We start from the raw sequence: 12,085 nt of genomic DNA on the forward strand, positions 1-12,085 counted from the left end.
TCTAACACCTTGATGTCGTCCAAAAAAGATGACATGAACTTGTTGGTTCCCCTGTCCACTGTTGTGGCTGATATTTTTTGAAAATCCGGCAGAAATGCTAATCAACTCAGAAATACTCTGCAGAGAGTCAGTCAAAAATGAAATTACACATAGAAACTAAGCACCGCGAGGCTTTGTTTGTGAGACATGCAGCCACGTGAGACTTTCGAGGGGCGTTTCTGGGCGGAGCTTGGTAAGGTCCATAACATTTCAAACAGAAACAAACGGACAGTATAGAAAGAGATATGAAAATATCTAAGGATACTGCAGCGCATGCAAATTAAGTAAAAATTAAATCGGTGCTCAGATATAATGATTTTAAGTTAGCACATTAGCATTAGCTTTCACTAAATACTGTTGGCGTAGAAGGTCAGTGTTAGTAAAACAATTTTTTAAGCTTTTGTAAGCGAAAATATTTTCCGTGACTAGAGGTTAGTTAGCTAGTTGTTTTTTGTTAACAATGTCCGCTATTGCTGGTTTTGTTCTAGAGTTGATGGTGCGAGTAATATTTTAAAAATTAGAAAATTTCCGTCAACCTGAAGAATCATGAGACTCGTTATGTATAAGGGTTTCATTTGGCTAGAGACGCTTAGCTAAGACAGTTTTAAATATTTTCTCCAACATTATCCTTCAAAAAGGCTTTGGGTAATTTTCTATTTCATTAAAAAAATATTACATATACATACAATAATAATACAAAAATACAGACCCAAAAATGCAGACAATTGGAAATAAAGGATTTTTTTTTGCTTTTTAATTTAAGTTTTCATTATTTAGTGTATATGGAACAAACAAAACAATACTTATTAATACACGTATTTACAGTCAACACCACAGCTGGCTCTAAAGATCGTCCATTATAAGTGAAACACGCCTGCTTATGATGACGCTGCTGCGGAAAGCAGGAACCGGGCGTTTCGGTTCACACAGCGGCCATCTTGGAGTCCCCAGCTGTGCCTCAACGCGTCTCTGTCCAGCTTGTTTAATCCCTGGGAGCAAAGACGGAGATCCTGCACCAGTTCGGACAAACCGTCCAGCTCTTCGCTGCTCCAAGGACCGGAAACCTGACAACCTGATGAACAGGATGATTAATTCATCACAGAACATATATAATTAAACCCAAATATTATATAAAAATGTCAAATTAACACCTAAAATGTTAACAAATGTGGAGGAACGGAGTCGCCTCTTTCAAACTTTCCCAGCACCATATTTCAGAAATAAAGCAATACAAATTAAATTTTAAAAGTTTAAATTCACTGTGTTAATTATCAGGGCTACTGTAGGTTTCACCAACTAAAATTTAAGACAAGACTTATGAATGAAATTTAAGACTCAATGTATGACGTTCGTCCAGCCAAGTGGCGATACATTTTCAGTTGATTGAAGCACAAAGCTAGCGAGCTAGCAAGTGTTAGCAGCTAGCTAACGCAGAACGCAGCAAAGACGTCCGAGTACCATTCAAACTTTAGCCTCAAAGAGAAAAAGTCCCACAAGAAAAACAAATACCTACATGGAATATGAACTTAAATAGTCCTGCTAAGACAAGAATTAAGACCTGTGATTAACGTATTTAAGAACAATTGTCTCAGACAACTTAAACACCAAAACTAATTTCACAAAAGAATAAATCCCCAAATTTCAATAACGTTTAACATATAAAATATAAGCTGACCTTTATTTTAGTTACACAGATCAATAAGTAATGGATCCATTTGGAATAACAAATATTCATACCTTCCTGCTCAGATTAAACTCTTAAAGAACGCTCCAAAAAAATCTAAAATATTTTCTCACCAGGTTTTCTGGTAATTAGCAAATGTAAATAATTTTGGTAATTCTAACCATCGTAAAACAAGAAAAGTTTAGTATGATTAAACTTTAGACGGCGAGAAAAGAAATGTGTAATAAGTATGAAAATATCTGGCTTTCAATGTAAATTTAAGCTTTTAATTAAATGTTAGATTACAAAACTGTGCAGTTTGAACATCCACAACTTTTAAAGGAATTTGTACAGAAATTAAGCATTTTAAAAACACCAAAATGTTTACAAGTTTTTAATGAAAACCTACCAAAATTCACTGAAAATAAAAGCGCAAGTCATAGATTGTTTAGAAGTTTTGTGCAAATTTTCTGAGTCGGAGAAATCAAGCAGTTAATTTTATTTTAAGTGACCTAAAACGATCTCAAACAGAAGTCAACTGATGCTTCAGCTACTAAAGCTGCAATAAATCAGCTCAACGTCGCCACAAGAACCAAAGGTTTAATCTGCCATAAAAACACTTTACTGCTCATCAGCTGCTCTGTAAACTCTTTATATGCGTCTGGTTTGTGTAATTTGTGTGATTATGCAGCTGCAGAGCTTCGACCACACGCAGCTCCAGAAACTAAACCTGCACACAGTCCTGACGATTGATTGGATATTTACAAATGTGTGTAAAAAGAAGTACAGGCTGATGTCTACCTTGCAGGTTGAGAAAGGTCAGAGGTCGAGAAGCCTCTCGGACGGATGTGAGGATGCTGTGGAGGCCCGACCAGGAAACGGACGGGTTTCCTGACAGGTCCAGACTCGTCAGGGTTGGACATGAAGGCAGACACCTGACGGAAAACAGAAACAGAGCTGATGATGACGTCACATTTATACGCAAACTGAATTTAATAGACGAAAAGGAATCCGCAATAAAACTCAGAATTTCACAGATAAGAAAAGGATAAACAGGAGTCTGTTGTGTTTTGGCCTCTGCAGCTCCCGTACCCACCATTAGGAAGTTAGCTACCTGCGGCTAACCACCTCTGCTAACTCCTTAAAGTTTACATAAATCAGCAGAATCGAGAGTTGAAGGTGCTGCGAGAAAATTAAAGCACAAAAACACTCTTTACTACAATTGGGTTAAATGGAAAAGCATCAGAGCCTCTGAAGAACAAAAACAGTTAGGAATTGTAATCTCAAAAGATTAAAGGCAGAATTAAAAAAAACAAACAAACTTAGAATTGTAAGAAAAAAGTGAGTTCTAAAAAAATAAAGAATGAAAAGAAAGTAAAAGGTCAGAATTTTGAGAAAAAAGTCTGAATTATAAGAAAAAGTTTAAAAAACATAAATCCAGGAAGAAGCAGGGGGACTGCTTCTCACCCAGCAGGTCGTTGCTAGGCAACCACAGACCGAGCGAGTGAGTTGATTCCAATAACGCTGCTTAGCTAGCTGTGAGACGTTTAGCAGCTCTAGCCTTTCCCCTGCCTTCATTTCCCAGAATGCTGTGCGGTTCTGGATCAGGGTTATCGATTGATATCGATCTCTATTGCGATACTGATTTATCGTCCAGCCCTACATGGGAGAGCTTCATTCACTCACAAACCTGGCCAAGATGGCGACGCTGCCGTCCGTCAGTCCGTTTCCTGCCAGACTCAGGTGGGTCAAAGGACACTCGCCCTGTAAAAACATACTGGTTTAACTGGTTTCATTGTACAGAAACGGCCCGAACGTCCCAACCTGAGTGTGTTCGTACCTGGGACAGGAGTTTGGCCAGATGTTCCAGCGCCAGGTGATCAGCTGGACCCCTGCGGACGGCGGCCAGGTCCAGATGAGTGAGCGTCTGCAGGGGCAGAGTCTTCAGCACCAGCTCAAAGCCAGTGGAGCCCAGTGCATTGTGGGACAGGGACACTGATTTCAGGTGGCTCAGTCCTGAGGCATGAAGGGATTTATTGATTTTTTCCCTCACTTTCTTTCCAAATATAATAAAAAAGTTACATTATTGCATCTTTATAAATCAATCAATAAACGTTGTATTAGCCGTTCGCTAAAACTCCGTCGCAGAGTTGACCTGAATTCAAATTGAAGCTGTAAAACAAGATGGCCGACCTGGGCATGATGACATCGCTCTGAACTACGGAAACCCAATGAGTGCAAAAATCCACATTTTCCAAAAATAATAACAAAAACCAAAATTTCAATAAAATCAATAAAAGTTGATTTAACAGTAATATTGGGTCTTTTAAAGTGAATGTTTATGTTTTAAATAAGACAATGCAGCTGATTTACAGCTTTATGTCGGCAGAATGGCCTGAAATGTCGACTTTTAGCAGTGCAGGTTTACGTCAACCTACCCGTCAGCGCGGCGGCCAGCGGCAGGCGGTGCTGCTGAAGGAAGCGGGCCGTGAGCCGGCAGGCCTGCAGAGACAACCTGGACAGCAGAGGACAGCTGGACAGCAGGCAGGACAGAGACTCGGACACAGCGTCTCCGAGCGGGTTGAGGCTCAGATCGAGCTCCTCTAGGTACTACAGAGACAAAAAACAGACAAAATCATGACAGAAATATCAAACAGAAATAAGCCTCACAGAACTGAAACTAGAAGGTTTAATGGGTTCAGCAGGAGCAGATAGCCTGACTAATCAGCTAAAATCAGTTAATTATTTACCAAATGTTATGTGAAGAACAGAAACGCTTGCGATAAGCATTTGAAAACCCTTAAATTTATTGTTTTATAGCCGTTATAATTAAAGTGTGATGCTATCCTGCAGTTTTAGGAATAACTGGAGCTTCTCTGTTTTAATTAAAAGCAATTAGACCATGTCGTACAAATAGTTTACATAAAAAAGCACCAGTTCCAATGGTGGATATTTTAAACTTTTAACTACATTCACTTCCAATACAATACTAATATCTGAGGTTTTGTATCAGAAAAACAGCTGAATTTATTTAAAACGTTTCCTTTTAAAAAAAAAAAAAATACAGACATAAATGTACTGAATTACAGATTTAAATGACAAATCCATCAGTTTAGCACACTTAAATACAGCAATAGCTTCACTTCCTTATTCAAACATGTCAGAACAACTTCAATTTGCTCAGTCAGTGAAATTAGGAAAATAACAGCCAACATGAAATAAATAATACAGAAACTGACAGAAACAATAGCTTCACTTCCTTGGTCAAAAAATAACAAATGGGTCAGAAAGTGCAGTTAGGAATTCAAAATATAATGTAAAATAAATAATAAAGCACAACAGTGCTTTACAAACATGGAATTAGAACAGATGGATGTGGCACATCGTCACCCACATCTGGATTTCTTTCAATATTGGGACCGATACAGATATTAGTATCGGATCAGTGCATCTCTACTTAAAACAAGACATTTCTTACTTAATAAAAGTGAAATAAATAATAATTTTATCAGTATTAAGGAATTATTGAGTTAAAATAAGCTTCTATGTCTTGATGTCTTGTGAATCTTAATTCAACCGATCTAAGATGTTTGCAGTAGAAACTAAACTAGAAATACCGTATTTTCCGTACTATAAGGCGCAACTTCAATGAATGACCTATTTTAAAACTTTTTTCATATATAAGGCGCATAGAATAGACGCTGCAGGAGAGGCTGGAGTAACGTTATGCATCCACTAGATGGAGCTGCAGTAAAGTGAATATCAACAAAACAGTCCGACTCCGGTCGGCGAGGAGAGCCTTGATGGGCCAGGACGCGGCCGGACGATGGTCACCCTTCTCCGTTCGCCCACAGCATGTTGGTGGAGATGTGGTGCTAAATGACCTGCAGACGACCTGATTCTAGACGGTCAGTAGGTAGATAGGTCAGTCAAACTTTATTAATAGATTACAAACCAGCGTTCTGACAGCTATCCCAGCATGCACCGCGCGCTTCTTCTTCTACAGGCGAAAATGAAGTGGGCGACTGCTTACCGTAGCTGCTAGACCTGTTGTGGCTCAATATTGGTGCATATATAAAGAGCACCGGGTTATAAGGCGCACTGTCGGCTTTTGAGGAAACTGAAGGTTTTTAGGTGCCTTATAGTGCGGAAAATACGGTACTCGATTTTGTGTTTTTGCAGTGTCAACTTTTGAAAGCCATCAATGCTTTTTGTTGCACAAACATGCTCTACACTGCAAAACACAAAATCTTACCAAGTATTTTTGCTCTAGTTTCTAGAGCTAATATCTTAGTGCACTTGAAACAAGATAAAACTACCTCACAAATAATGCTTCAACAAGACATAAGACTTTGTTTTAAGTCAATAATTTCTTAAAATTGCCGTACAGTAACGGAACCAGTACTTTTTCTGCCATTTTAAGGAATTATTGACTTAAAACAAGCCCCTATGTCTTACTGAAAAGTTATTTATAATTTAGTTTTATTCCAAGTGCAGTGAGATATTTGCAGCAGAAACCAGGCCAACAACGCTTGGTAAGATTTTGTGTTTTTGCAGTGTACTTTGTGTTGCTGCTTCGCTCTGAAAGTTGTGGTAATAATGTGACTAGAAATGAGGAAAGTTTACCGCGTACGCAGGACGACTCTGTCCCTCCAGCGCCTCCACAGCCTTCTCCAGCCCCTCCCCTGTTATGCCATTGGCCGAAACGTCCAGCAGCCGGAGGCGGGGCATGGTGGTCGTCGTGGCGACCAGTTCTGGAAGGAGGTCGTCATGGAGACGGTTCCCAGAGAGGCGGAGCTCGGTGAGGCTGGCCTGGAGCTTGAGGGCGCGCAGCAGAGGGTGGAGGGCGGCGGGGGCCAAACCGAGGCCGCACAGCGACACGGACTGGCCGCCGTCCTGGACCTCGCACAGCCGGGAGACGCGTCTGTCCTCGTCTGGAGGCGGAGACACGTTCGGTTACAGCAAATAAATAAGAAGCAGAAAACTCGGTGTTGCGTTACGGTCTGTGTTGCTCACCCACTGCCAGACTCTGACAAGCCTTCCTATAGCGATCAGGAAGAGGAGGGAGATCCCAGGAGCAAACTTCAGCCAAAACCTGCAATCAGTCGATCAATCAATCAATACATTTTATTTATATAGCACCTTTCAGCAGCAAGGCATTTCTGAACATTACATTTTGCTGTCGTTTCATTTATTATGTTTCAAAAGCAACTCTGAACAGCTGGTGTAGATTTAAAGGCACTCTGTGTTTCGGCTGTGCTGCAGTTTTCAGGAAGTGGTGCAGATTTGTGGTGTGTAGCAGCTGAATGATACTTCTCCATGTTAGGTTCTGGGCATACAGATCAGAACCAGAACCAGATCAGAACTAGAACCAGAACCTGAGCCAGAGGACCTGAGGGGACTGGAAGGTTGATGCAACAGCAGCAGATCTTTAAAGTATTGTGGTGCTAAACCGTTCAGTGATTTATAAACTAACAGAATTATTTTAAAGTCTATTCTCTGAGCTACAGGGAGCCAGTGTAGGGACTTTTATTTTCCTGGTTTTAGTCAGAACTCCAGCAGCAGCCGGGTTCTGGATCAGCTGCAGCTGGAGGATTGATGTAAAGACGCTGCTGCAGTAATCAATGCTGCAACCACGCACTAAAGATAAATGCCTGGATGCGTTTCTCTAGATTCAGTGAGACATTAGTCCTCTACTCCTGGAGATGTTCTTCAGGTGACAGAAGGCCAACTTTGTGACTGTCTTTATGTGGCTCTGAAGGTTCAGGTCAGAGTCCATCACCTTCGGGCCTGATAGTAATAACTGAAGCTGTGCATTGACTCCAGATCGTTCCTGTTTAGGTCCAAAGATAATAACTTCAGCTCAGATTATGGATGCAAGATATCGATTAATCAGTTTATCTAAAGTTGATTGGTTAATCTCCTTTATTTATCCCTCACCTCCTCGTTGGTGTGCAGCACAGCCAGCAGCAGGTCCTGTGGAGAGAGCAGCGCCCCTTCCTTCTGCAGCGAGAGGCGCGGCAGGAGGCCACATTTCTGGTAGTAGCGCTGAGCTGCCTGCTCACAAAGCCACGACACGGTGCAGGAGTCCGCCTCGCTGCAAATAAAACCCAGCATGATGGCGTTAACTGGGGGGAAAAAAATCACCCAAAACCCTCCAGGTTTGAAGCCAGGGCTTCTGCAGCACAAACCTCTGCAGAACTGGGATGAGGAAGACATCTTCTTGCACTTTGACCCTCATCCTGATTGGTGGAGGCAGTGATGCTGGTATGGGAGCAGCAGGAGCCGGAGGCTAAAATGTACAAAGGAACCAGGAAGAGACTCAAATTTACCTTCAAATACGACATCAGGAACGATTTAATTACAGTCCGTGCTTTAATTCACAGCAAATTTCATTTTAAAGACACTTTGAAAAGAAAAAGGAATCAAACTAAATACAGACTTTCCAAGTCAAAATGAATCAGTTCCAACCCAGAATATAAAGTCAGATTAAGTTTCATTAGCCAGGAAAACTGACTTCAGAGAAACACCAAAGCCGCCATCTTGATTCATGTTTTAGTCCACAAAAAAACAACAACAAAGAAAAATCCACAAGAAATAATGGAGTTAAACTTCTTTATGCCATTTTTTGGGGGGAGAAAAGCAACAATTGACTGAACGCCTCACTAAGGAAGAAACATTTTCTTTGTGTCAGTGCTGTATAAATAAATAGCATTTAGTGGAAGTTGGTGTCTGGCGTCTCACCTGAAAGTGCAGCAGTGGAGGAGCTTCAGGCCTCACGTCTTCGTCGTCTGGAACGGAGGGGCTGCTTGACCTGCTGACCTCTCGTGTGCCCAGCCTCACCATCCCTGGCATCTGAGTCATCTTGACCTGGTGAGGCTTCAGCGAGCCGTTCTTCCTCTGAGAGAGCCCCCTGCTGGACGAGCTCGACACAGCGCCTAGAGGAAGAGAGCCCAATGGGGATCAAACGATTTATCGTGATTAATCACGATAAATCGATTACTGAAAAAAAATTTTCTTTGCACTTTAGGTATACTTTCCAATTTAAAAAGCAATTAAATTGTTTATTTGCATGTTATTAATGTAATTCTAATATCGTATAAACAAGACTTAAATGAAAAGTCTGCAGAATTTACCAGTTTTTAAGAAGATGTATCCATTAATCGTCAGAATAGTCGATTAATCGATAACTAAAATAATTGGTATCTGCTGCGTTTGAGCCGTAGGAAAGTGAAACTGGGAGAGAAACTGGGATTAAGAACTGAAATCTAAGCGGTTACCTCTGCAGGACGACTCTGCGTTCACATGATTCTGACTTCTAGCCGATGACGAAGCCGCTTCCTCCCGTCTCGGTTCGTTAAAATCGATTCGAAGCCGCCTCTTCTTCTTCGGCTGCATCTCACCCAGATCGTCTTCCAACCAGTCGTCCGCCAGATACTCGTCCTCCGGAACCAGAGCGGACGAAATGGTCGGCGCGCTGGAGAACTGCGGCTGCGAAAGAGCCTGACGAAGAGTTTTGGCGCTGCCCAGGCTGCGGATGGCGCTGTGGTACTCGTCTCGTTGGAAGACGCACGGCGCGGGGGCCTCCCTGGTGCTTTCGGTCCTGAGCGGCTCCTGGGCTGAGGGATTCTCCTTCTGACTCGGAGCGACTGGGACGGCGTGTCTGGGACGGACGGGGCGGAGAGGACTGACCGGGCTGTCGGAGTCGCTGCTGTCTGAGCTGCAGCTGGACGTCTGAACCACACAGACAGACTCCGGTTTACTTTTCTCTATTTCACAAAAAAAAAAAAAAAGCAACTCTAATGTTGTCTTTGCAAACATTACCCCGTATAAAACACAGCCCTCGGTGCCTCTGGCTCTGTGTTGTTTCGACGTGCCGCTGCTCGGCCGCTGCCTGGGGCTGGATCTGTCCTGGTTTGACGAAGAGCGCCCTCCGGTGGCCAGGAGGGGCTCCGAGTTCTCTGCATCAAACAGCTGGCTGTCCTGCAGGGCATCAAACGGCTTGGCTGCAGCCGGAGCAGCAGGAACTGTGATGGAAAGAAAATAAAAGTATTTAGCAGTGTGTTGTTTTAAAGGTGACCTTAGACCTTAGAATAGGTCCATGGTGTAGCAAAGCATGTTCATTACAAAATAATTCTTGGATTACGAGATTTTAATCTGGTAATTTCTGCCTGTTTTCAGTCGTTTTAGGGCCTCTTGTCACTTTAAATCCAAATAATCTGCTGCTGGCCCCCAACTCAATATTTACCCTCGCACGTAAAAATGGCTGCCAACAGATAAGCAATTATACAATCAAACCTCTTTGAAAAGCAGAAGTGGAACCTCCTGCACAACCAACAGAATGCAGGAAGTGGTTTCAGAATGGTAAGTCACCAAAACACTCGTCTTTCCCAGCAGCCATTACAGAGCGCCTAGAGTGGTAAAACCAGCTGACCAAAAGTGCTGGAGCTCAGATTGGGTTGCTAGGTAACGGGCAGAGTTCCGCTGGGGTTGCTAGGTAACGGCTCACCTCCTCCTGCGGCCGACTTCCTCAGCAGCTTCTCCGTGCAGAGACATTCCTGCCTGGTCTCCTCGTCCAGCTCCGTCCTGTACGTCCTCTGCCAGTGACGCAGCGTGTCCATCGGAGTCTCACCCTGAAGGGACGGAAACAACTAAACTCACGAGAAGAAAATATCCTGACTGGTTGCCACATTTTGTTTTGTTGGTGAGCATTAATAACCCCGTTGGTGGTGGCAGCATCATGCTCCAAAATGGCTGCCTCCAAAACTGGGACTCAATATTAAACTGAACTTAATTGTAATGTTGTCATATCTCACATCATCAAGCAAATGGAAATTATTGAGCCAATTTTAATTTATCATGCGATTAATTGATCTATTGTTCATTGTGACAGGTTTACGCATCATGACTGTCCAAAAGTAAAAAAGTGCAAAAAAATGCAAAAAAACCATAAAAAGTTCACACAAAAAAAATAAAATCAGAACCAACATATTTTTTCCAACATGCTGCCAATTCCAGAATTGCACACCACACTTTTCAGATTTATTTTTGCAAAAAATGTGAAAAACTATTGATAACTTTCCTTTCATTTCACATTTATGCACCAATTTGTGCGGCTTAAAATCCTAATAAAATACATTAAAAGTTATCTTTAAGTCCCAAAATGTGAAAAAGTTTGAGACGGAATTTTTTCCAGGTTTATTTGCAACATGTGGAAACTTTTTGGAACAACTTGATGCTGCTGCACCCAAACATTCATCTCCCTGTGAGAGCGGCAATTCTTGAAAAGCTTAAGTAAAACTTGGCGGTTTGTATTAGAAATGCATCAGAAGCAAATTAAAGTTGACCTTTTGAAACCTTGGTTAAGCTGATCATTTCTGATCTACATGATTTAACAACATCAAGTGCTAAAAACCACAGACTAGTAAATTGTCTCCACCGCAGCGCCGACGTTCCTGTCAGATCTGAGTCGATGGCGGCGGTTCAAAGATCTGCAGCTCGATTAATTACCAAAATACTCAAAAGCATTAAACATATAATCAAATTAAAAGTGACGGAAAAGTGCATTTAGTCGTATTTTCTATCTGTTATCCACAGTGGAAAATATTTCAACTGTTAGTCTGGATTAATGCAGAAGTTCAGCTACAGCAGCAAATTAAACAAAACATCATCTGACAAGCTGCTAAGAAGAGAAACCAGATAAGTGTGAAAACCACGAACATCGGGTCTGAAATAAAACCAACGTTGCAGAGTCAGCTGCTTCAAAAAAGAAAACAATAAAGCTCAAATTTATAGGAAATGTTTTCTACAAGCTGCAGAATTAGACGACGTGATCTGAGCCACGTCGTCTCAGGGTTATCGTCAGAGGTAAGAAAGGCAAAGAAAAGTTTCCCGAACCGGACAGTTAGCGTGTCACCCGTTAGCTGACATCTGCCACTCATACTTAGCGTCGCTCTAACACTGTGTGTTAAAACAATGTAATCTAGTTGAAACGTTTTCCAAATGAGTAAAAACTAAGCAAACAATGTTGCTTCACCTTCTCCTCTGCACGTCTGACACCTGAAGCTGGATCAACATCCTCCTCTTTCCGTGGATCACAGGTCGGCTCCGCTTCCATGTATTTATTAGTATTTAGCATCGTTTGTGTTACAAAGGCTTCGCTGCTTTAGTGGTTTAAGTTTGCGCTGGTTTTGTGCGACGCGCACATGATGCGCATTGGAGAGATGCGCACTTACAGGTCAGGTGCAGGGATAGTTTTGTGCTACCTTATAATCTGTCKGACATTTTTTTCTCTGCACAATTTGTTAATAATAAAGAGGGATAATAAAAATATACAATAACTTTTCTTTTATTTAAAGGAAAATCTCACAGTGCGTCCAGCAG

The 12,085-nt window shown here is 41.9% G+C and overlaps 1 protein-coding gene across 5 annotated transcripts in view; it reads right to left on the reverse strand.

Annotated features, from left to right (window-relative positions):
• Nucleotides 1-763: 763 nt before the first annotated feature.
• The window catches only part of tonsl (tonsoku-like, DNA repair protein), a 26,465-nt gene continuing 15,143 nt past the window's right edge, over nucleotides 764-12,085 (reverse strand). For all 5 annotated transcript variants that reach the window (XM_008399888.2, XM_008399885.2, XM_008399886.2 and 2 more), the window contains exons 17-29: nucleotides 10,212-10,335; nucleotides 9,527-9,729; nucleotides 8,983-9,436; nucleotides 8,447-8,640; nucleotides 7,894-7,994; nucleotides 7,643-7,799; nucleotides 6,719-6,797; nucleotides 6,329-6,636; nucleotides 4,141-4,312; nucleotides 3,543-3,718; nucleotides 3,393-3,466; nucleotides 2,504-2,637; nucleotides 764-1,111 (exon numbers count right to left, since the gene is read on the reverse strand). In XM_008399888.2, the coding sequence (XP_008398110.1) occupies nucleotides 918-1,111; nucleotides 2,504-2,637; nucleotides 3,393-3,466; nucleotides 3,543-3,718; nucleotides 4,141-4,312; nucleotides 6,329-6,636; nucleotides 6,719-6,797; nucleotides 7,643-7,799; nucleotides 7,894-7,994; nucleotides 8,447-8,640; nucleotides 8,983-9,436; nucleotides 9,527-9,729; nucleotides 10,212-10,335 (2,370 nt within the window). In that variant the 3' untranslated portion in view covers nucleotides 764-917. The remainder of the gene's footprint in view (nucleotides 1,112-2,503; nucleotides 2,638-3,392; nucleotides 3,467-3,542; nucleotides 3,719-4,140; nucleotides 4,313-6,328; nucleotides 6,637-6,718; nucleotides 6,798-7,642; nucleotides 7,800-7,893; nucleotides 7,995-8,446; nucleotides 8,641-8,982; nucleotides 9,437-9,526; nucleotides 9,730-10,211; nucleotides 10,336-12,085) is intronic.

The sequence above is a fragment of the Poecilia reticulata genome, linkage group LG22, assembly GCF_000633615.1.
Source record: "Poecilia reticulata strain Guanapo linkage group LG22, Guppy_female_1.0+MT, whole genome shotgun sequence".
NCBI classification, from domain to species: Eukaryota; Metazoa; Chordata; class Actinopteri; order Cyprinodontiformes; family Poeciliidae; genus Poecilia; species Poecilia reticulata.